Raw genomic sequence first — 26,124 nt, 5'->3', positions numbered from 1 at the left:
AGCTGGGTGAACTAATATTTCATGGTAAATGTGTGTGTGTGTGTGTGTGTGTGTGTGTGGGGGGGGGGGTGTCCAAATGAATATTTTTTAAATGTGAGGGGGACACGTCCCCATCACCTATAATTGCAGCGACGCCTATAGTGGACCCACATTTCAATTAACCTATAACACTACTGGAGTAAACTCTTTCCAGCTGCAATGTTTGATATATCCTGATGCATGCTCAATGCAATGTTTGATATATCCTGATGCATGCTCAATGCAATGTTTGATATATCCTGATGCATGCTCAATGCAATGTTTGATATAGTTTAAGATGAACTTTTGACCGTTTGAGTTCATACTTTTAGGTGGAATTTGAACATTGAGTAAACAACGATGGCAGCAGCAGCTAGTTTTAAACGAAAAACAAGGCAGAGGCTAAAATCGTGCAATTGCTTCAGAGTTTGCAAACATCTCCACATCTCAGTGAACCTAAAGAACATATGTAAGGCAGCTTTTTTTTTTTTTTTTTTTCAGGCATGCACAAGTGCAAAGATGAAGAGATAATTCAGCTCTGGTGCTGTACACGTAGGGGCAGGCACAATTTCTTCATTTCACCAGCGTTGCTAGGACGACCTGGAAAAAATAGGTTGAGATGCAGGCTGCAGATAAAGAGGTAGATGAGGAGTGAAGGCACACAAAGTGAGAACGCTGAAGGAGGCAGGAGCAGATCTACTTTGTTTCCTAACCTGGGCAGCCGGGGTAAAAAGTGTGTTAAAAGTGGTGCACTACAGCACTCTCACATGTGGGTTATACTGCAGAGCGTCCACATGTGTGTTACAGCTGTGCACTGAAGGGGCGTTGAAAAAGAAGCAGCTACATTTCTGTAACTGCTTCTTTTACCTAAATACCATGCAGACAGTAGCAACAGTGATGGAGTAATTATGATATGCAATGTTTTATTTCAACCTATTCTGCACTGAGTTTGGCTTTATTTGTCGCTCACCGCTGAAGGTGAAACTCTTAGTTAATATCTCACGGACCACTGAACAAATTCAATGAAACTTTCTGAAAGTAATCACTGGATGTACATCTACCACTGATTACCTTCTAGAGTCAACTTGATTCAAGAGTACTGCCGCAGCAAAGCCAAATATCAAGTTCAAGGTTCTTTATTGTCATTCGCATCACATGTGGTACATGCGGTGGAACAAAATTATGTACTCAAGGTCCCAGTTACACCCAAAAATAGCAAAAATATAAAATATAAAAAGAATCAGCATACAAGGATCTAAGATATACAAAGTACACTAAGACAAATGCTAAACGAACACTAAACAATATGCTAAAAGATCTAAGATATACATTAAACACTAATAATGTAAGATAATATGGTATATTAAACAGCAGCCCAATTTATAATTTACAGATGACTACACATCTGTAAATTGTAAAGAAGTTGAGCTTGATAGTAGCTGAGAATCGTTAAAAACACTAAGTGCTAACACACCAAGACCACTCAAGAAGTTTCATGGCTTTGAACAAAACGGCTCTAACTTTTTCATTTTCAATATAAAATGATTTTAATTTAAAACTCTACAACGAGAGGCTTTGAACACGTCACATCCCTTCAAGAAATGCTAGGCCTCTAATTACTTGACGTGTCTGTCTCGTTAAAGTCTGAAAACATTTTTTTCCACAGTTGGAAGTCTTACCGGTGTATCCTGCCAGCGCAGCTGCAGGGATGACTGGTTTGTCCTTGCTGAGGTCGGAGCGCTCCCTCACGTAGTCCTTGAAGGTGCCCTTGGGCTTGTGTCCGTGCAGGGCGGCGGGGTAGTCCTCGGAATCAAAGCTGTCGTACGACGGTACTCGCTGCAGGCTGCTGAACGAGGACTGGCTGCTCCATGACTGGGTCAGCCGGTCGCAGCTCTCGAAGCTGTCGATGCTTTCAAACGAGTCCTGGCCCCCGAGCTTACCTGACAGGAAATATACGGAGAAAAATTACATTTTAATTTGCAAGAATGTAAATGAAAAACACTTCTTATCACAAGTCACCCACCACAGAGGGCAAAAGGGTGACGATGTTTTTGTCTGTTTGTGTGTGTTAAGTTTGTCAACGCATCTCTAAGTCAGTTTTACCGATACTGAACTGGGGTTTGGTGTGGTAGTAGCTGAGAGTCCACCTAAACACATGCTTTGAGCTCTAACGGATCTGACATTATGGTATGAGATAATGCAGAACGTCATTTACAAGATTTGACCAAAGCAGCTGGAGCTCCATCTCTCCTCATCATGAAACAATCTTTTTCTAAAGTTCTGGCATTCAGACAGTGATGTGTACATCTTCCGAGAACGCTAGGCCTTAAATTGTATTTGTTATATTTAATTTACGTACTCAAACGAAAGAATTACAGAAACGTCAGCGTGAACGAACCCCGTAGTTTGACACAACTACATTCGCAGTGACAGTGTTTTGTTTGTTTTTCCTCTAAGCTGAATCATTCTGCGCCGACTCCCGTCTCCCCATTTCACACCTCATTTGATTTTTACAACCACCATTTGAATTCGATGCTAAATGGAAAACAATCACGCAAATTGTCTTTGCTATTTCTGGCCCTGGGAAAGATAAGCAGGCTCTTTGAACGTTAAGTCATTAACAAATGACAGATAATGCTGCGCCTCCACTGACGCTGATGTCTTCAGCTGCTCCGATTGAAACCACATGTGTGTGTCAGTCCAACTCCAAAGTACTTTCCCATGTCGACAGAGTCCAACACCACGCTCGCGAGCCTGGTATGCACGTTGCGTGACGATTGGACCTTAAATCTTGCAGAGAAACTCTGAGAGCACGGTGTACAGTGCAGAGCACATGCTCTTCATTTCTGCAGCAGGGGATTTGGGAGAAAAGCCTCGCTCTGTGGGCATAAATGTAAACCATGCTGCTCCTCTGTTCTAAACAATGACTGGAAGAAAAACAAAAAACAACAGCAACAAAGCATTTCATGAGAAAGTCCCATGCTTGCAAACTGAGATGACACCTCTGTCTTCTTACCCAGAACGCAGAGGTTGAGTTGAGGAAAAGGAGGCCACGAAAAATGAAAGAAAAAAAAAAAAAAGCACTTTAAGGTTAAACCACTCAAACTGTTTTACATAAAGGACAAGGCGGTAAGAAAAGAACACATTGTGGTTTTGTTTCGTGTAGCGCACTGACAAAAACAATACGTTTTTTTTTTTTTTTTCCAGTCTAGTCTTGAGCATGTGAGGAGTTTTGCTCAAACCACAAACCAACTAGAGGGCCTGCTTATCTTCTCTTCTAAACATGTACACTGATATGGCATGACAAGATTCTAGTAGCTTCAGCGCAATCACATGCAGGCAACACACACACACCTCACACAGGGGTGGGCGATATGGCTTAAATATAATATTGTGATATTTCAGAGCATTCTGAAGATAACGATACATTTTGTGCTGTAACAAAATAAAAACATAGTTATTCATTTGACAAAATTAATTTAACATGTTACTTTGCAGTATTATATATATAAAAAAAAACAAAAAAAACAACTAGGGTTAATTTTAGTGCAATTACTTTTTTTAGTAACGTAATCAGTCTCAAAATAAAAAATAAAAATGATTCTTCTGTTGTTTAGATTGAAAACGCTTGCACAAAATATACATGAACAATATCTACCACAAAACTAAAGTGCAGGTGCAGTTTCCCAAAATAACGAAATAAAATGAAGCTTAAGACTTGTTGAGCAAAAATGTAACATACATCAAAATATATGTTGCCTTTAAATGAGCTATAACTTCCACAAGTTGTGACGAGGTGATCAGCTGACCCTGAAGCTTGTGGTGTTTCAGCTTCCTCTGTTCCTGCAGGAATGATTCAGTTTCTCTGATGCTCAGCGTGAGGGAAGAGGCAGCGTGAGCGATACCTTTAGCTTTTCAGCTAGCTAGTATTGCGCGTGGCTAGCTTAGCGTTACACCAGTACCGGTGGGGTTGCGCAGTTTGATTCGGTAGTTTGGCGCGCCCGGTTCTGTTAACGGGGCGTGGCGCCGCACTTGTATAATGGTAGGGGGAAATACTGACATATTTATGTCATGAAATTAACATATCATGGTATATCCCTGGCTTTCAACACTGTATGATTTGTGTTGATCCTGTATGCATCACAACGTGTTAGTCATTATATTATTATCTGCTATTATTTTGTTTCTATATTTTGATTTTACGTTATGTTATGTTGCTGTGTGCTTTGCCTGTTGTTTCTGTTTGCACAGCACTTTGGTTGGCCCTGTCGCTGTTTAAAGTGCTTAATGTCCAGAGGACCAGACTTAACTTTTTTAGATGTTTCTACCTGGATTGAGTATGCATCAAGATATATCATGATATATAATTTACAAAGTACTTTGTATTTTCCTGGGCAAGTTTTTTTTTTTTTTACCAGTATTATCATGAACTATATGATATGGCCCAGCCCTACCTCACACCAACACACACATTAAGATAAAAAAAAAAACCATGCTTTAAAGTTGGATCAATGAAATATTTTGTGCGCAAAGGCAGCACTTTGCTTTTACTGAGATTTTTCCAGACAAATCCTACAATTGTATAAAAGTTAGCATCACTCTTCAATTGCTTGCATGACGTCTCACCTCTGCTCAGGCGTCCCACACACATGTTGTCGGGGGACACCACTTCCTGTTTGACTGAAAAGTAGTCGCCCTGCATGGAGTTCAGGGCTGTGTCCCGCAGGATGACCCCGGGGTACTCGCTCTCGTACTTCAACGTCAGCAGTTCCTCAGAGCTGATGGGATGAAGCGTCTGGTAGGACTCTGTGATGAAGCCGGGCTCCGAGTACTCGGAGGGAGGGACGCACTGAGCGTGCTCAATGCCGTAGCCTGGAAACACACGAGGAAAATGACGTGGATAAAAGGCAGGAGTGAAGTGGAAACTGGCAAACGTGTTTCAGTCTTAGTGAGGAGTAATTATCTCTCGCATGCTAACCTGCTGCTCAGGTTGAAGGCTGTTAATAACACAATCAATGGCTGGATAAATAAAATGTCTTCCCACATTTAAAGGGAAAGTTTAGATATGTGAAGTGGGATTCTGCAGAAAGGTAATAAACAGTCAAAACATGTGTTAGGTTGCCTTCAGGTTCAGGCCTCCATTGCAAAAGAGACATGTTGTCAGTGGGATATGCCTGCTTAAATAAAGTTTAATATAAATAAATAAAATAAAATAAAAAACATCTAAATTGTAGTAGATAGCCTTTTGACTAACTTTTGGACAAATAGTTTAAATCTGAGCAGATCAGATGAGCTATTCTAAAACTACTCAGATCTCAGAGTTCATGGAAAAACTTTGTATAAAGTTATTTTGTGTAAAATCTGCCACATTTTGTAAATATCCACATTCTGCCTGTGTATTTCAATTTCACAGTTTTGGATGAGCATCCTGAGCTCACAGCTGCCTCCTGGTTTATTCACTAACCTGACGAAGGCAGATAATCAGCATGAACTGATAATTGTGTATTTATTGCACCGCAGCCCTCTGGGTTGTAACTAAATGGAGTTGTGAGGATCCTTGAGAAGTATTACACTGATTTTTTTTCAGTTAAACAGCCTGTTGTTGTTGACAACATGAAGCCAGTCTGCACTTTCATTCATGCGTTGAGTGTGTGACCTCGGCCGTCAGACAGTGTGCCTGCCGTGAGTACTTACTGACAAAATAGTCTGAGGTATAGCGGGATTCCTGGAAGTTGGAGGTCAGTCCATTGATGGGGTAATGCTTTGTATCCTCTTCATAAAAAATGGATAGAGAGTGAGCGTCAGTGACCTCATCATTGATTTTGTTTTCTATCATGTAACTGCATCCAGCTCTATCAAAAATTAATGACTTGGACCAAAACGTGCCTTCCTGTTCAGCTCCGGTTACTCCGGTCATTGCTATAAAATCCTCACTAGGTATACGTACCGAGATTCTTCATTCATCCGTTTATAAAATACATAAAACAATACTTTTAAGTTTAGTTTTGGTCTTACCTTTCTGAAGCGTTTCTAAATGCTCCCAAAGAATGTCACCAACGAAGTCGGGAGCTAAATCCAAGAAGCGCTCCTTCCCCATGGCACACAGGTTGGCTCCGTCCATGGTGAACTTTTCAAAAGCTACGTTCTTCAGGCTGAACTCGTTCACCGTCCACATCAGCCACTCAGCCACATGTTTCTTTGTCCACTGTCTGGGATCTGCAGGCCAACAAAACCCCTGATGTTAGGATTACCTGGACATGCCGCAGTGCATTTACGCTGCTTGTGCATGTTCTTTTAGACATGTATGTAAACTTGTGTTTGAGATGTCTGCTCACTAGATTTCAGCACCTGGCGCAAACTGCCACACGGCAGCGAACAAGGAGCGGGAGGAATTATTAACCGAACTCAGATTACGAGGTGATATCGTCAGTTGGGCTGTTTGCAGACATGCGCATGAGCCTGCACATGCCTCGCTCATTACAATTTGATTTTCTCATACTAACAGGCATGGAGCACAACACAAGCAGCTGACAGGAGCACCTTTGGGGATTCCCAGCCGCTGCTGCTCCTTTGTGAAGCCGCTGAAGGTGGCCATCACAGCGTCGGCCATCATCTGTTTACTTCCCGGAGTCAACTGAGGAACGTCTCCAAACTCCAGATCTGCAGCACAAAAACGACAAATAATTGTCAGTGTTTGGTTAGTGTTGGCAACATTTATGTATTTATCGATTTAAAATGTGGGATGCGAACATCAAAATGTGATTCGGAAAAAACGCTGCTAAAATGAACGTGATCAAACTTACAGAATGGAAAATTAGACTGAGACTGCTGAGGGTGAGACTCGGTCAGTAATTCACACAGATACACGTGTGTACACACAAACTTTATACATATTATAATCAGCAATATTTTACAGTTCATTTTGGACAGTGTAGACAAATGAACAAGTCCCCCTGTTGGTTTACGCTCATGCTCAGTGTTTAGTGCGGCCCTTTTTAGGCAATAGCAAACGTTTTTTTGTTTTTTTGCCAAAACAGACCCACAGGTTTACACACAAACACTTTAAACCCTGCACTCTCATCTAACTGCACCTCCTGGGTGGGAGAGCAATGCCTGGTGCCCAGCAGTGACACTGTGACCCCTCCTAGCCTCCCTACAATGCCCCCCCCTCTAAACACAGGGCCTACTGTCACTAGCCCAAGCATGGGGTCAAACACTCTGCCATGTCAAGGGTCAAAGGATGGAGGTGATGATGTCACAGCGGCTGCCGGCGGGTGGCTTTGAGCGTTAGGGGGGTTTGGGCTGTCTCGAGCGTTTCAGTGACACACTAGGTTTACTGTTTCTTTGTTGGCTGCCAGTGGGCACCCAGCAGGGAACAGAGATCCCTTTGAAGGCTTTAAACAGAGCCTGATGACTTGCACTCATCTCATTAGACGGGCCGAGCTGTGGGACAGGAGGGCCGAGAGGCACATGAGGCTGCTAAAAAGACAGCACATGTATGCAGACGCACAGAAGCCTCATTAACAGGCATGCTTTTAATCATCCATTCTGCATCAGAACTGCATGAATTCACACAACAAACACCCACACCGGATCACATGGTATTGTGGGGGTGTCAGTACATGCACAAGAGAGGTTCACGTAGGTCTCCCTATCTTTCCTGACTGTCAAAAGCAGCAATGACCAAATCACAGGGAAAAGTTGTGCCACTCCCCAGAAGAGCAGCAGCATTCGTCACGTCCCCAGATGTGCTGACATCTGCACCGGCTGGTGGTTTTTATCTGCCAGTGGTACAGTGGGGTAGAATTCAGCTCATGCTTGTTTTCACCACTTACTAACGCCTCGACCTCGTCTGGAATGCACAGCAGCTGTCCCTCCTTCGCCAGTGGAACCAGTGTCTGTCTGGCTGTTTGTAAAATTAGCTCCCAGAGTTTCTGTTTCTTTCCCTGGTTCTTTTTTTTTTTCTTGTTCTTCCTGAATGAGAAGTCTCACAACAGACTTGGGACATAACACAACAGGTCTTTGCGTTATCTGTGTTTGTATTTAATGACTTGTGTAGTGGCATCTTCTCATTTTGCTGTCTTGTAAACCGGTGAACAAACAGAAAGTAAAGAATTCTAGTCAGAGGAACAGCTTAGACTAAAACAATGTTTTGCAGTTTTACACAAAATACCTTGTTGGCTGTTATCGGCTCACACACTGAAATTCATTCACTATAAAAAAAAAAAAGACATAACCCGTGAAGTTCTCTGTGTTCAGCCGTTTCTCTTCTCCTGTGCTAAGTTTCACCGCTCGTGTTGCAAACAGCTGCAAACTCTAAGATGGGTCCAAGGCTCAGACTGTCTGCGCTTTGATGTGAAGACAGAGGCAAAATGTGGCCATTTGTTTAAGCTGGATCGAGTGGAGTTTGTCTGCACTTTCCAACCATTTACCCCCCTCTTCCCTCCCCACGGCTTTTATCAACCCAGCCCCTGCGTATACTCGCCCACACAGACTTGAACCCACCTTAGCACTAAATCCTCCATCAAAGACGTTTCAGCACCACAGTGCATAAGAACTAGCATTAGGCACATTCAAAAGAAAAGTGTGAACTATGATTAAAGGCCAAATGAAATCATGAACTGCAACTTGTATTTTTGTGTTTGTTGGGATTACTTTCTTGCAGTAAGTCAAAGTAAGTAGGGAATGTTAGTTTTGTTTTATATATGTTGTGTATTTTATGTATGTACACTGCCATTATCGTTAAATCTTAAAAACATCAAGCAGAGAGCACAGCTATGTTGAAAAGCAAATTGTAAAAGTTAAAGTGGAGTGATAATAGAGCAGTCTCCACAGTGAATGATCCATATGAAAGTTATCTGTGGCAGTGCTAATGTACAATGTGCATCCATTAGCCAGAGAGGCATGCTCAGATCAAGACCATCCCCAGTAAATGATGAAGTCCTGATATGATTTCAATGCCTGCGAGTCCCATTAGATGCAGAATGGTCAGTAAGCTTAAAGCATCCACAAGTCATCACTTTCCACATTAGACAGTGCGGGTCTGTCCACAAAATGAGTCCCATCCACTTAGCTCATGAAATGTCGGCGAGGGTGTAAATCACATGCAGCATGATGGCGTTCACATTTACTCAACAAGACTCGAGCTGCAAAAAACAAGTGTGTCTGCTGTGGAAAGTCTGAAATTAGGCTAATTTTTTCATGATGATGCAAAATGAATAATGTGTAAATCTATTCTGAATCAAGTCTTGTGCTCAGTCTGGATGTTTGATCAAAAAGAATGATTATTTTTTCCTTATTTTGCCATTAGGCAAGAGGCCTTTACTCACTTCAGCTATACCATCCCCAGAGCAGCCTTAAACTTTGGATCAGTTTGGTTCTTTAGGCACTGACCCACATATAAACACCCATGCACATGACTTAAATCTGCAGCCATCTTTGTTTGCATTCTAAAGCTTTTGTGCGAAATTAAGATTCTTGCGTGAAGGACTAGAGTTGATTGGGCTCAAGCAGGACCTAGCTAGGGGAAGACAGCAAAGGTGGGGGGACAACAGAGTCCAGAGAAGTGAGTCACTATCCTTTAAAATGAGCCCATCCCAGGACAAGGGAATTGGGTGGGCAACAAAAGAGGGGGGGAAGATGGTGAACATATGAATGGGAAGATTTATAAGGCTGCCTGTTTTTTTTCTCTCTGTCTCTGGAGTGACATCACAGTGGGATCAGTGCCATCTCCCATCCTCCGGCAGAGGCTTAGTTCATTCATAAAGCCTAAAATCCAGACTCCACTCACAATGATGCAATGATAGAAACAGGGCAGGCAAGCAGACCTAACAAATAAAGGCAATATGCTTTCTATCATACCACTGAGCTAAAAATAGCCCCAGAGAGTTAACAAGTAGTGTGTATTTGGGCTCTTTAAGTAAAACAGTCAAAATGTCAGTGCAACTCACTGTCCAAACGTGAAGTAATTGATGTTTTTCTTGCTGTGCCCATCTGTAAAGTTGGGCCTCGTGTGAAAGTGTCTGTTTCCTGTGGGTAAGTTGCAACTTCCTGTGGGAAGTGAGGTAAAGTGTAGGTTAAGGTGAAGGTCATTTAATAGCCACTGCTAGGGTTTTCCTGAGTATCTCTGCATGCATGCAGGTAGAAAAAAAATTACAGGGTTCATGGTTAAAGACAAGGTTTAAAATTTAGCAATTGCTGTTTAAATGGACAAAGCGACCCACATCAGACCCGAGTAGAAAATGGGAGCAAAGAGAGTCTTTGATGAAGATCAATATCTAGACCTCTGGTCTGGGAATGCAATGTCATAAACTCAGCCAGTATGAAGAGGGTCCTTTCAGTACCACAGGGTGATAAAGTGGCTCCTGAGGGCTGCAGTCGAGAAAGAGGAGGACTACGAGGTTGCAGTCTGATTCTGAGAGGGCTGCTTGTTCAGTCAGGCAAGCTGTTCAGATTTCCATTTTCATGCCAAGAACCAGAAATAGAAGTGTAGGCAAGGTGATGAAGCAAAACCAGACCTAGACCAAAACATGCTGCAAAACAGAACAATGGTAGGCTAACTCAATCCAACTCCAAACCAGGAAAAATCCCACTATCACAGGCACTACTGCTGAAACACTCAATTTATTCTAATGTCTTCCAACCACTGGCTTCTGGCTGCCCTCCTAAAACACAAGCCTGTGGTGATGTCAGGCAGCTGTATGGGATAAGACCAGCAGTGCTCACATCTGTCTTTGGCTGTGAAAGTAGAGTTGCCCAGGACAATAGATACATAGACATAGAGGCTACTGAAGCAGACAACAAGTCAGACTAATACCCTATAGCTCTATGGCTGTCTGTTTTTCCTTGACTGCCTCCATTTCTAAAATCACATTAGCGTATGATGTAAAAGCACATTAACTGTGGTGTTTATCACAAAGTCTCAGCACTTGGTATGGCGTTGTGTTTGGAGTCATCACACTATATGCCGCAGGAGCTAATGGAAGTTGCTGTCAGCTGAGCAAGAGCAGCAGTGGCTTATTTGGCACCTTGACTCTTATTTAACTGCATTCAAGGTGTTAGCAATGTGAAAACAGATGGCTTTAGGTTTGAACAGCAGTTTTGTATCACAAACCATCACTGCACAACCCAGACATTTTCTATTATTTTTTCGACAAAAATAACTTAAAAGATCTGAAAACTGAATAAGCATGAAGGATATTCCTGGTCTGTAGCTAGGTAGTATAGAGAGGAGAAAAAAGTAACTGACAGGCAAACACAATACTGGGAAGTGTAGGTGGTACAAGGCAACGCTAATATCCCTCCCACCCGAAGTGTCCGTTCCTGGTATAAACAGACATGGGATGTTCTGGGGGAACTGTTTAGGCATTAAACCAAACACACGGCATATCTGACAAACAGTTTACTTTCTGTGTTTCATTTTTTCCACAAAACATGGTGCCTGGGCCATTCTTAGTCCAAACTGATGCATTCCACAACCAGGCCTCTGATACAAGTGTGAATTATGTGGGACAGCCTCATGGTCACATTGCCAGATCTCTCATAGCCGTACTTTGCTGCAACATGTATGTATGTTAGACGTCCCAGGGCTGGCTCTAATTACACATCACACACAAAAGAGACTGCTGCTTGAGAATAAGCAACCTGTGTTCCACAGATGAATACTTGATAAATGAATTCCTACCAGACCACACTGTTTTTATCTTGCATGCCTCACATTCCACCTCAGTTTTACAATCACTAATGTGCTTCTCACAGCTTTCTTGTTTTCCTCTAATGTGACCAAAAAATGACTTGTGGTCTGAGGATCAAAATGGTTTCAGCTCTGGTTGATGAATTGCCCTTCTATTTTAAGCTCAGTGTTGCCTCTATGGCTAAAAGGAGTATAAAGCATACAAAACTTTACCCACATTCATATTTCTTATCTCATTAGATATGTTATGTTCACAATGACAAGAAGCACCTCAGGTTCAATTGAATTTACTGATGAAAAAGATGCAATCTAGAATTTGATAATGCTAAAAGTTATGAGTCAGAGTTTTGCAAGCAGCGATGGAAACGATTTCCAGCACATGAGGATAACATTGGTTATGTAAACTATTACTCAAACTCTTTCTTTATCTCCCTCACTCTAGTTCTCTTTCTGCCTCCACCCCCTAACAACATTCACAGGCACATAGACACGCACAGACGGGTTGTGACTCATTTCTTCACAGAATGACTGGACTTCAGGGGATACCATGCTGCTTGATTAGACAATGTGACTGGACATAATACAAGCAATGACCATATCTTGTGCAATTCTACACAATGACTCATAATTTGCTTAGTTAAGCATTGTAACAATGCATAAACTAATGCTGGTTGAAGGCCAGCACATAAAGTGTCCAACGATGAAACAGACAGTGTTAACCAGGTGCGGTGGTTTATTAGTGTACTGAGGATGCTTATCACAAATTTTGCATTGTGGAAACACAGATTTAACAGTGGTAGCTAGCAGTGATCAATCTGTTTTTGTTTGTTTGTTTTTTACTTTAGCATCTTGAACAAAAACCTAAAACTTTATAGATGGTCACATCCAACTTACAAAGTCAATCAGATTCATATTGTCTGGTGTATGACAAAAACACTTGCGCAGCAGAGTCCACCAGCTGCAAACACATTCTTATCTATTATTGTGATTGGACCAACCAGTCAATCAATATAGCTCTGACGTGGGGGGTCTGATATAGATACAGTCTGCGGCTGTGCCCCGATTGTTCACCTGATTACAGAACCAGCACTCAATGCACGCTGACTCAAAAAACAGGTGGTGTGCAACAAAAAGAGTAAATAATGGAAGAAAATCTGGAGAACACCACAGAAAAAGAAACCCCGATGTGACCTCTTTGTAAACATCGGAACGTTTGCCCTAAAACAAACCTTTGAGGAAAGATGGCTAATGACAGAAGCAGATACACCTATCCTGTCAATTCAGGGAAAACAGCTCCTGAATGTAGAAGCATAAAACAAAAACAGCACAAAAGCAAAATAGGTTGTAGGACCAATAAAGGGCTTTGTAAAGACAGTTTGGGTTCTCATTCATACTAGCAGTGTGGAGAGAGAAGATGTCTGAAACCAGTCGGAGACACGGTCGAAGCGTGTGGCGAGTGGTTCAGCAGGTGTCTAGGGCCGTGACTCAGGGATTACAAGCTAGGAGTGACTGGGGATGAGACGAAGTGCACTCACAAAGTACTCAACAAATCCCACATCAAGGAGTTGAGATTTTTAAAAAAAATTCATGTGGCCAACAGAAAGAAATGGAAACAGAAAAAGAAAATGAAAGGAGGGGAGGGATTCTTGAGAAAGAATTGGATAAGTGAGTAGCTTAAAGAACTGTGAAGTTACCCTAAAAAAATGCTTTTTTGCTTTTTTTAATTTCCCAAACCAATATAATATATATACTGTATATATGTGTATATACATACACACATGCAGTGCTTAATTTGTAAACCAAAATATGAAGTTACACAAATAGCGGGTGGGGGTGGGAAGGGGTCTGGGTGTCATGCCCCAGAAAATTTTGAATAATGTAGATGCCATTTCCTGCATTCTGGTGTATTTTAACAGGTTGTTCAACATCTACATTTCCATTACATGCCATGGATAGTAGGTCTGCTTGGCCTTGAACTGGGCAGCTGTCAAGATTGTTGGACATCCCTCACTTGACGGAGCCCGACTCTTCTCCGCTGAATTCACTGTCCTCCTCGTTGGTGTCCTCCACCACCACATGTGAATCCCCAAGGCACCTCCTCAGCCTGTTCATGGCGACTGGCTGTGGGCTCCTGCCCGGGTACAACAGCCTGGTTAGCTCGGCACTCACCCACACCACTCACACCTGTTCCAGTACTATCTCCATTGCCACTGTCCTCATGTGCTTCAATTCTCAGTTGTCTAGTAGTACAATGAGAAGGCGTTTTTCAAATGTAAGTAAACTGGAATGTCTTTTTGACATTTTGATCACTGTTATTTTGACAAATTGACACCGTCGATACATGATGTAGGCAATGTAACATGATTACCCATCAAACATTTCTCTTGTATTGTTATTAAATAATCACGGTTTTATTAATGATGCAATTAAACTGTAAAACTGATTTGCAATTTAGTCGGGCTGTTTAAGTATATTTTTATGTTTTTAATTACTATGCCAATGACTGTACTTTAAGGGGCTGAGTTTTTTTTAAGGGTAGAAGTGAAAATGCTTACTTGGCTCTTATGTGATATTAAAAAGATTGTAAGTGGCTGTTATATTTAAAACGAGTGTTTATGTAATTATTTTCAGTTTGCATATCTAATATAAGTTTTGTTTGTTCAAGGCAGTGACATTTGCCCATAACTTTATCATTGGTAAGCCTGAGAGTTATCAGATCCAAGCAAACAGTTACCGGAATGCACCTTGTCAAAATAAGAGAATTCCCGGATCTTATCGCATTAACGGAGCGCCAGTGATTAACTGCAACATTTTTTTTTTATGCATTAATACTGTTAGTTTTTTTTTTTTCTTAATTTTTAATTCCATTGCTCAGTGGCTGTAATCGCACAGACACACACGTTGGTCGCGAGGTTCGTGATGTTGATCACTGGCTGTGGATGAGCATCATCGCGTGCCTCAACCGTTGAGACTTTCGGCAGCAGCCGTGCAGCGATGTGCTGTGAAGGAAGACCAAGTGTGTGTTATGCAGCTCATTTATGAGCTGAAACTATGGGCTGAAACTTGTGCCATCAGAAACTGAATTTGAATTGATTCAGTTTCTGATGGCACAAGTTTCAGCCCATACTCGTTATTCAAAAAAGTTCAAAACAAAAACAAATGGACTTTATTTTGTAACAGAAGACGTTTCGCTTCTCATCCGAGGAGCTTTTGCAATTCAAAGAACAGGGGGTGTGGGTTTCAAGTTAAACTTAGGTGTTCTGTAAACTAGATTCATATGCAGATTGCCCTCTCACTCTAATCTAGTAGAATCTAGATTACAGAACACCTCAACTTTATAACTCGAACCCCGAAAGCTCTTAGATGAAGAGTGAAACGTCCTCAGTTACAAAATAAAGTCCAGTTGTTTTTGTCTTGAACTTTTTCGAATTTCCTGGATGCCTGAGGATCTTCACCAGCGTATTGTCAGCTCAGTATGTGTTAAAGTGAACCCAGATAATCTTTAATTTGCTTCATTTCTACTGATGGGTCCCAAGTGGACAACAGATGAAGGACAAAGCTGGGACAGCCTGCACATGAAATGTTAGGAGCTTTGTTAAAAATCCAACGCGTACGCGGTGTCGCACAATAAACTGCCCAGCGACAGACTGTTTTGTATGCAACACCAAATGATCTTCTTCCCTGATCTGGCCTTTTCTTTCGTTTTTTTGCTAAGAGGCAGTGATCTCTTCCTCCTTCGTTGATGCCATGACTGAAATGGTGAGAAATAAAGGAATTTGTCACGAGCGAATTAAACTCAGGTCCAGCGTGGCTGCGGGAGGGTCTGGAGATTTCCTGGTGGGCTGGTCTGATGTGTGGGCTGTAGAGCCAGCGCTCCCTGTTTTTTTTATTTTTTTAGATCTTTTTATTAACAACATATAAACACAGAACACCACTGTGGCTGAGGCTGCCAACGCTCGCTTTTTTCCCTTTTTTCTGACCTGTCAATCAATCCAGTAGGCGTGTCAGCAAATGACCAATCTGCAACCTCAATTTGTCCCGAAGGTAAACGCCCCTTGTCTGTGAAGCTGCTCAGCAGCTGATCGGGGTGTACGCTGGAGTTTAATGACTGAACCCTCTGTGTACAGTACACGCGTATGTACGCGTGAACGAACGTACGCGGCAGTATACAGGAGCCTTAAGAGTGTGATTAGGGTTGCAAGATATTGGATTTTTGGCTGATATCTGATATTGATACTGATATTTTTAATATACTTGCCTTTGTCAGAACATAGCCCTTTTATTTAGGCTTATCTGCTACAAAAATTGTGTAACTGTTGTAAGAGCTGGTGACATATTCAGTAACAGCCATATGATATACATAGCACTTTAACTTATATTAAATAAAAAGTGTTAAATATTATGTATTAGTATCAGTCACTTGCGATGCTATCTCACTTGTGGAGGCTTGTTCCAGGTTCGTAGCTGCAGGTTGGGATCCTCTGTACTCTTATGCATGAAGGACAGCCTTTTTAAGTTCAAAGTTTTTGTTTATCCATTGTGGCGTAAGACTAATCATGCTAAAGGGGCTAACACGACGTCCAAATGTCTGTGGTAAAACTCACCCAACAAGTCGTGCTATCGGCTAATAGCTTCTCAACGACGTCGGAAATGACAGCTTGTAACTCGAATAGCTAGTTCTGGTTGTCAGTAGCAACTGGTTGATCGACGATGAGAAGGTGCTATTTATATGTTGCGGGAGTTTGAGAGAAAATGAAATGTTTATTTTCTAAACATAACGTCCCAGTGGCTTTTAAACCCCAAAATACATTATGGTAAAGACTGGTTCATCCCAAAGATCCAGTCCCCCAGCACAAACAGAGTAATGTTGTGTATGCTGTTCAGTGTCAGGAGGGCTATGATCAGTCTTACATCGGGGAAACTAAACAGCCACTGGCCAAAAGGATGGTCCAGGTTTATAAGAGCTGGTGGTTTGAAGAGCAACACCATCAGGCGAGGACTCTGAGGTCTACACTCATCTCCAGGCCAGCGGTCATTCTTTCAGGGATGAAGATGTTCACATCCTGGATATAGAGGAACAATAGTTTGAGAGAGGAGTAAAGGAGGCCATCTTTGTGAAAAGAAACCGTCCATCGTTAAACAGGAGTGGAGGCCTCCGTGTTCAATTGTCCCCCTCTTACAATGCTGTTATTGCTAGTATCACTCAGCCCTCTGTGAATAGTAAACAGCCATCAGTGTGCTAATGATCCATTGTTAGGCTGATGGTCCTTCTTGATCATGTGATCAGCTGGTTTTGGTTGTCAGCAGCAAAACTGGTTGATCCACTCTGAGAAGATGCTATTTAAGAGACTGAGCTGAATACAGCACCTCAGACTGAGAAAGACTTTTGGATGAAAGATGAAACGTTTCTACATTTTGTTTGTTTGTTTTATTGAATGTCCAGAGGTCCTGACTTAACTTTTTTTAGGTGCTATTTGACTGTTGTTTGCAGATCCTCAGACTGTAGAGGTCTATTGGATTAAAAAAAAAACCAAAATATTTCAACAAAGAAAAATCCGTCCAGAAGACCTGACTTCACCTGGTTAGACTTTTGTACCTGGATTATTGAGCAGCGTCAGAAGATAAACTGTTCATGATACTCTCTGATTTACAAACGTTTCTTCTTGTGACTTTTCTGAAAAAAAAAAGTTTGAATTTGTTGTTAATCTGTTATGACTCTAGTTTGGGTTTGAATGTATCTTTTTCCCCCCTCTAAAATAAATTACAAATATTTTTGCCCAGGCAAATAGCTTTGGTTTCATATTTTATATAATGTTCTTCAAGTTTATGTTACTAGAAATACTTGAATTGCTATAACACTGCTGTTAAAAGGTGCATTTTTTCACCTTTTTTTTAATATAAAACAGTACCTTAAAAATGCTCTAAATGTATTTGAGTCATAATTTAAATGTGTGCATAATAATGCAATTAATTGTGATTAATCTAAAAATTATTTTGAGATTAATCGTAATAAAAGAAAATAATCGTTGCCCCGCGCTAATATGTATGATACAGTTTTATGTTGTTGGCTTTTTGTAAAATGGTAAAAGAGGAAGCTGTTATAAACCAGTTGCTAGGAGACTTTGATGACTATTATTTTAGACCATTTACCGCCAGCCTATCGGCCACACCTTGACGGTTCCTCAGTCCCTACAAACCCTTTCTCACCATATGTTTATTATTTAGCAGCCTGCTGTATCTGGTGCTAACACGCCTTTTTTATGACTAAGCTTTATAGGCCGAGATTAAGGTGTGTAGTCACCAGGGAAGCATTTAGAACAGACCCACACTGGGTCATGGTTTCACGTTTATAAGGGCAACAAGGCAGATGACGAGCTCAGTGAAGGATCAATGAATGAAGTGTTGACTAAATAGGGAAAACACATTTCATGTAACAGAGTAGCATAATGCACAGAGCAGGAAAGAACAAAAGACAGACATCGAAGAGGCTGACAGATCTCCACCGTCTGAGTTGTTGAGCAGCACACAGAGACCCATTGATGAAGCTGGTATCTTGCCCTGTAGGTCCAGACAAGGCCTGGTCAAAGGTTTTCTTATTCCATATGGATGATGCAATGAGCTGGCCTAGACTGACCAGTCAAGTTTTGATATTGCATATTGGATTTCCCTCGATTTCACAAGTGAACAGTTTGCACTATTTGGCCTGATTCATCGGCACGCCACATCAAAAAGAGCCTGGATCACCCAAACAGTGTTTGCACAGCTGTCAGCTCGCCATGCACTCAAATACCGCCATATATTACGCCAGGCTACTGAAGTAATGCTGACACAAACGCACCATAGTTCAAAACTGAAGCTTTCTGTAACTCCCGCTGTTCTGTCACAAGCCTTTCTTTGCCTCTGTGGAATAGAAAATCCCAAGTCCTCAAGAGCCATCCATGTGGCAAGGCCTGTATGTGCTTGTACTCCATTCAGCAAACATGGAAGAAGATTGTGCATGAGGCCTCTCAAGAGAATCATCACAACGACAGCATTTGAATCAGATAAAAGTGAGCCCACCACCCCCTGCGAGCTCTCTCTCTCTATGCTTCCATGCGTGGCACCCAGCAGGGCATGTTCACTAACATTCCTGTCAGTCACTGGTCCCTGACTTTCAGGCCTTACAAAGCCAAGGAGGAAAGTGAAAGAGGGATGACTCACTCTTAAAAATGTACTTGTCCTGTAAATGACTGACAGGGTTTATGGTGCGTCAAGGAATAAAAATTTGTAGCTGCAACGATCACCGTTAAGTAACGTTTTTAGATATAATTTAACCCATCTCTAGAGAGCCTAGTCTTGTTATGGCTACACATTGCTGTTCGTAACAAGCGACCACGGGTTGGGTTATCATGAAATAAGAGTGCTGTGCCAAGAACTGCTGACTGTTCTCAGAACAGAGGAGTGAGAGCTTGATGAAACATGAGAAGCTCTGTTTGGTTGCAACTCTGACATGGGCACAGAGCTTAGAAAGATATCACCTCAGCTGGAGAGTGAGGAGAGGTCCTGAGAAAGCTGACACTGGCTGCACTTCCGTCACAAAAGAAAACAAACAGTGTAGTAAGGTGGGCTGGACTTGACTTAAGCCTTGGTAGAGGGGTACACATGCATCTACTGTACATGCTGTGGTGATGCAGATGTTTCAAAGAAAAATGACAGCTGTTCTTCCCACAGTGCCACTGAAAGCTTAGGAGCAGTTGCTGCATCAGAAAAAAAGAAAAGAATTGAGCTCTCATCTCTTTCATGAAGTTGGAAGCAAGAAGAGTCTTAACTGGAGTTAGTAGGAGAGATCACATCTCTCCAGTTTTAGCTTCTCTCCATTGGCTCCCTGTCAAATGCAGAATTGAATTCAAAATCTTACTTCTGACCCACAAAGCTCTCAACAACCTAGCTCCATCTTATATTACATATCGTATTGGTCCATATTTTTCTAACAGAGCACTTCGCTCTCAGACTGCAAACTTATTTGTGGTTCCTATAGTTTCCTAAAGCAGAATGGGGGGAAGATCTTTCAGTTCTCGGGCTCCTCTCTTGTGGAACCAACTTCCAGTTTCTGTCCGTGAGGCTGACACTTTGTCCAGTTTTAAGACGGGGATTAAGACTTACCTTTTTGATAAATCCTATAGTTCGGGTTGGCTTGTTATGCTGCCATAGGCTTAGACTAATGGAGGACAAATTGACCTCATTTCCTTAAATTAATTGTTACATTTGAATAGTTTTCATTTCATACTATTTGTATCTTATCATGTGATTCTTGACCTGCCATTGTGTATCTGTTCCTCTCAAATCCAGCCGGTCAAAGCTGACGGCCGCTTGTCCTGAGCCTGGTTCTGCTAAAGGTTTCTTCTTCATGAGGGAGTTTTTCCTTCCCACTGTCGCCTTCATGTTTGCTCAAGATGAGAGTTCTGTGATGGAGTAAAACTCAAAGCAGTCTGCTCCTCAGATAAATAACGTTAACTTATTATTTTTATATATGAATGTTTCTGTTCAGTGCCCTGAGATGACTTCTGTTGTGACTTGGCGCTTTATAAATAAAATGAACTGAATTGAAAGAAGTTTGTTACACATGCCGTCAACTATTGTGTCTCTTTAGGATTAGGAGGACTATTGAACGGGCAGCACTGTGGCGCAACTGGTAGAGCTGCTGCCTCTCAGCGAGCAGGTCTTTGGTTCAAAGCCCGGTCCGGGGGCCTTTCTGGGTGGAGTTTGCATGTTCTCTCCGTGCATGCATGGGTTTTCTCCGGGTGCTCCGGTTTCCTCCCACAGTCCAAAAACATGCATGTTAGGCTAATTGGTAACTCTAAATTGTCCCTAGCTGTGAGGGAGAGAGTGAATGGTTGTTTGTCTCGTTTGTCTCTATGTGTCCCTGTGATGGACTTGCGACCCGTCCAGGGTGTACCCCGCCCCTCGCACAGTGATTGCTGGACAAGGGCACCAGCGAACCCCATGACCCAAAATGGAATAAGCGGGTAAAGATAATGGATGGATGGATGGACTATTGAACACTGGTAGCACCTTTACCTGGTAAGCATGTTAAGGAGTAAACACAATAGAGTGAACGTGAGTCTGAAAGAGAGTTGAAGGAAAGTTTTGGTTGGGTTTTGAACTCCTCCTTGGCAGGCCCATGTGACCCAAGTGCACTCTGCGCGCAAGAAGGACTATGCATTGTGAAATAGTTTTGCAAGATAGTTCTACACTGCACATTTGCAGCTGTCAGCACATTGTGTGCAAATGTATGTATGAAGCGATGCTCTGCAGGTACTGACAGCAGGGGAGATGCTGGTTCATGTGGTGAATCACCCCCTCCCCCCCTTTAGTGGGTCAACCCTAGCAATTAGTGTCAGATTTCCATAATGCTTTGGTGCCGCTAGCAGAGCCACTAACAGGCTCAAAAGCCACCTGAGCTGCAGAATGCACCAGGGATTAGCTGAAACTTGTCACTCTCCACAAAATGTGCCGTCACATATGACCAAACTTTGTTCAAAAAATGAGAAGTGAAACTATAGAGGTTTAAAGCCCTCACACTATTGTCATCTTCTCTGTCAATCCCCTAACCCCTTCCCTCCATGAAGCAAGTGTTTCAGGTAAAAGAGCTGGAGCAGAGCATCATCTCAGCCTCTGCTTCCCTCTGGAAGACAGTTTGACAGGGAGGAGGAGGATGCTGAGGAAGGGCACATAAAAAAGGACCGCTTGTCTCTCATGCTGGTCCAGCAGAAAGTCTTGGTTTGAATCTCCATGACACAGAGGTCAAAGATGAGTGAGAGATCTTCAGGGTGACCAACGTGATGAAAGAGATGGTTTGTCGTACCAATAGCTCTGCTTCAAACTTTAAAAAAAGTTAAACTTGTATAAACTTTAAACAGTTCTCACGTCACAACGAGCCACCAGAACGCATCATCCTCCTGAATGGATGTCAATAAATGTGTAAAAAGTTGTCCCTGAAACTTTCAGAGCCGTGATGGTTTGAAGCTTCCAGCTCAGTGATGATGATGATGATGAGGCACAGCCCCGGGCTGACAGCCTGCTCCAACATTGTGCAACCAGCGGCCAGGACTGGTCCCAGTGTCCCAGGTGAAGCCTCTGAGGTGGGTGTGGTGGGTGTGGGGTGTCTCAGGCTCGTGCTGAGTGTCAGAGGAGTTGTTGGATTACTCACCGTCCATCTTCTCCGTCTTTATGATGGTCAGCGTCGGCTTCATATCCACAGCTGCCGTCATGATCATCTGATCACACTCAGCGTCCTCCTTCTCTCCTTCTTTTATTCTAAGAGCTCCGGGAACAACTCAACACGAGACAGAAGGAACCAAAAAAAAAAAAAAAAAGAGAGAGAGAGATCTTCACCTCCGTGTGCGTCCTGGTTAGATGTGAGCGCCTCTCCTGTTCTTCTCCTGGTTTCTCTCACGCTCAGATCTGAAGATCTGCCTCCTAACACACACGCGCGCGCGCGCACACACACACTCCCCGTCTTCCTCGTTCTTTCTCACACACGCTCTTTCCCTCGCGACGGGCGTCGCGTTGTGAAGAGCCGAGGGGGCGGAGTCAATTCAATTACACACGAGCGCGCGCGCGCGCTGAGAACACGCTGATCCAAGACCCTCCGAACGTCATCACACCAAGTTATTACTCGTTCCCGAAAACTGACCTGTTTTCTTTCTTTGTGTTTTAGCACGCAGCCACAGACTGACACAGCAGCTGAATGTCTCCCTCTGAGAAATGAGGGAGTTCTCATGATGTTGATTTCCTCATGCTGCTGGAAAGAGCTCAGACATAAGCAGACCAAACTTTAGCTCAGTGTCTGTAAATGTGACTGAGTTTAGTTCTGACTGATAAGGTGAACAGGAAACCCTCTGAAGGGTTTATGAGGGTAAGTTCCATGTTATAGAAAAGGCTGAGGCTGCAAAACAATGCTTTTTAAACAGCCTTTGTGTGTATTTTAACCCACAAAGACTCCCAGTAGACCAGCTTAGAGTTAAAAAGTGTCAGAGACTACAATGTAGTCTTGTTCATGACGTCTTTATTATCAAAAATGAGTGATTTTTTTTTTCCCTCTGTGTGTTTGTCATGTTAGCAGAATATTTAATGAGCAACATAAATGAAACCCTCAGACAGAAATCACCAGAAGTACCATATTTTCTGCCGTACACGTCGCTCCGCCCTGTAAATTGTGTCAGTCCAAATTTGTGTAATAAAGTGGAAAAATCCATAAATACTTCGCTTCGCCGTATACGTCGCATCTATTATGCGTCACCGCTGACAACCTGGAAATGTGGGTCGAACTTGTGCCAAAAATCGATTGACTGCCAAATGGTGACCTCGAGAGCGCGCACGGGAGGACTTTAACAAGAATTTAACAAGACTAACACTTAAAACATTTTTTGTTTGCTCGACTTTATAGTAAAGGTGTGTCTCAGTTGAACTTTTATTTAATAAATGCACTGCAATGGTCAAATTAGCTGCATTTCGCCGGGACAGTGCAGCGAAATGAAGTTGATTTGATGGTTGCTCCAAGCAAGCTGGACGAAGGTAGCAGGCTGTGGCAAGCCAAATGTGTCATTAATAGCCACTTCTACCTATTACATGACACAACGGCATGCCATACTACTTGAGTGCCATCTAGCGGGTGAAAATGGTAGTGTTCAATATTTTCAGTCAGAATTAATGAAAATGGTTATATCTCAGCCAAAAATTGGTTCATAAATATGGGGAAAAAAAACATAAATACGTTGTTTCGGCGTACAAATCACAGGGCATGCAGATTATGCAAAAAATGTGACTTATAGGGTGAAAAATATAGTACATCTACACTGATTAACTTCTGGATTAAATCCAGTCCAAGCTTGCAGCCATAACTAAGTGACTTTGGCAAACTCAAAAACAGCTCCAACTCAGTCAGGTGCACAACAATTTAGCTAAACTTTGGTGTGGTAGTAGCTGAGAGTCAACCACAGCTCATAACAAACTGAATGACTTTGGTCATAGTAGTGAAACAATTCTGCCTGTTAGCAAAATGTTTCAAAATCCACCACACAGATTTTAATGAAACTGACAAAGAGTAATGTTTTAATGTACATCTACAGCTGATTAACTTCTGGATTAAATCCAAGATGGCCACCACAACAATGTCATGTCTGTTGCCTCTTAATGCTAAATCACATAAACGTGCTACACATGGTAGAAACAACATATTGTATTAAGTGTTTAGTTCTAACATTAGCCCACAATTATCAACAGAAGTCCACTTTAAATTCTCTAATAATGATGTTGAGCCATTTTTTCATGGAGTTTTCTGTTTTCATATTGACAGTAATCAGGAACAATGGTTATGTCTTGCTGGTAAATTAAATCAAGACTTTCTTCCACTGGAGGAAAAAAAGAGCCAAGATATGAGAAAGACTGGGCTCTCCAGCCACAGCAGGACTCTGGATCAGGCATCACCATTAGGGGATGTCTCCCATGGCAACAGAAAGAGTAATAACACATTTTTAATGTTGATGCTTTGAACAAAAGCAGAATATTAAAGGTACAGTGTGGACACATGTGAAGTTCATTGTTAAAACAGTACGCGGTTTCTCCTGGTTTTGACCGACCCGGCTCTGAGGAGGCCCCGTCATTATGATCCATCAGATCCGCTTGTATCTCTAAATGGGATGATCTGGAAAAGAGGCCGGGGAGCCAGGGATATTGATCACACATAGATTTTCAACCGGTGGTACTTCGCTGGCTCCATTAGCAGCGCCGGATCAGGTTTCTCTGGCCTGATAGGAGGCTCATCTGAGAGCAGGGCGAGTGGGTTCTGCGGTGAGAGGAGCAGCCTCACCGGAGGGAGGCGGGGATGATGGAGTGGAACAGTTGAGCCAGTTGGCCCATTGGTCTGTCACTCCTCCTGACTGAACCTCTTTGTTTTCTCTTAATGAACTCCCTTATATCTGTTCTTAAAAGGACAGCCTGGGTCTTTTAGCGCCCGAGGGCAGCCATTCAGGGTTTAATGGTTGTGCTGACTAATATCTATCCTGGCGTCACTGAAGCCTGTTTCACTTTGAGTAATCTTCTGTTTTTACTTCTTCGTGTCAGCTTTTAGAACCATTCAAAGTCCATTTTGCTGGTCTTTCCCTTGTTGTCTGCAGACCGAGAAATGCTGAATCGTCTTACAGTCATAACAGTCATCCAGCGTGTGCACTAGACCCGTGTCACATCAAAGACGTTTGGTTTCGGCGTTACCCGTCTTCAACTGGTGAATGCCGTTTCCATGGTTTTGACAGTTAGCCGGCTTCAGTCGTTTGTGTTGCAGAGTATCAGCAGCCAGCGAAAGCAGCTCCCTCTCTCCGTGTCTGCCTCTCGCTGGCACATCTGCGTCGCCTGCCTGTCTATAATCCTCCGAAGTAACCGTTGCACCTGCTACTTTTCACCCAGTTAACGGAAAGGTTATTCAATTTGGAGCAATCCATACAGCTGTCAAGTGATATTTGTGTTTCATGTTGGCGCCCTCCCAGCAGGCTGAGCTCAGTCTGCCTGAAAAGTTTGAGGTTTTTCTGCATCTTTCTCACAAACACAACGTGTTGGATGTCGACCGTGACGGAGCCGAACTGTAACAAGAATGACGTGATAGCTTTGGTATGTCGCCTGAAGACGGCATGTAGCGTGTCATCAATCAGTGACTCATTTACAGACACGCGCACATGTACAGTGTACACACAAAGGCAGAGCAGACAGTCCAACAGTAAAACAGTGGGATCCTTGTGGCTGCTGTCTGGCAGCTCTACCGTCTGAAGGTGCCACAGGCTGAACGCACTCCCGCTGAGATCAGACGTTTAGCTGGGACAGGGTCCTTGAATGTGTGCGTCTCTTCCTTGCGCCTCACATTCCAGTGTCTTCAGTGTGTGCTTGCGTGTGCGTGCGTATGTGTGTGCACACTCTGCTAAACAGTGTGCATGTAAGTGCACTGGGAAAGTAGTGGGGCCTCCCCGAACAAAGGCTCAGCTCTTTTCTGAACAATTAGCTTTGCTAAAAAGGACATCTCTTCCTCCATTAGCGGCACCACGTGCCCCCCATCACTCTATTGTGGAGATAATTCAATTATCCCCACCCCCCTCTGAGGCTCTCTGCCTCCCAGACTTCCCTCTCTCCGTCTTGCCCTCCCTCCTCACAGTTAGCGGCATGTTCTCAGAAAAGAAAGGCTCTTACAGCACAGAGCTAAACATCAGTACTCTGTGGTTTTAATTTATTTCTCTCAAATACATGGAGGTGCATTACAAGCAGCAGCAACACTCACAGGAAAATGATATGAAGTCTAAAGAACCAAAGAGTTCTTCATTATTTTGATTGTATAAACACTTTATATATATATATATATGTCTACCGATATATATATATATATATATATA

General features: G+C 42.6%; 1 protein-coding gene across 1 annotated transcript in view; it reads right to left on the bottom strand.

The window, feature by feature from the left end:
• Positions 1-26,124, bottom strand: part of ets1 (v-ets avian erythroblastosis virus E26 oncogene homolog 1) — a 55,643-nt gene that overhangs the window by 6,883 nt on the left and 22,636 nt on the right. Inside the window, exons 3-7 of the mRNA XM_037678115.1 lie at positions 6,559-6,678; positions 6,034-6,234; positions 5,713-5,790; positions 4,645-4,890; positions 1,698-1,958 (exon numbers count right to left, since the gene is read on the bottom strand). Coding sequence (XP_037534043.1) covers positions 1,698-1,958; positions 4,645-4,890; positions 5,713-5,790; positions 6,034-6,234; positions 6,559-6,678 — 906 coding nt within the window. The remainder of the gene's footprint in view (positions 1-1,697; positions 1,959-4,644; positions 4,891-5,712; positions 5,791-6,033; positions 6,235-6,558; positions 6,679-26,124) is intronic.

The sequence above is a fragment of the Nematolebias whitei genome, chromosome 6 (genome assembly GCF_014905685.2).
Source record: "Nematolebias whitei isolate Nwh7 chromosome 6, NemWhi1, whole genome shotgun sequence".
NCBI lineage: Eukaryota > Metazoa > Chordata > Actinopteri > Cyprinodontiformes > Rivulidae > Nematolebias > Nematolebias whitei.
This window is presented reverse-complemented; position numbering and strand designations above follow the sequence as displayed.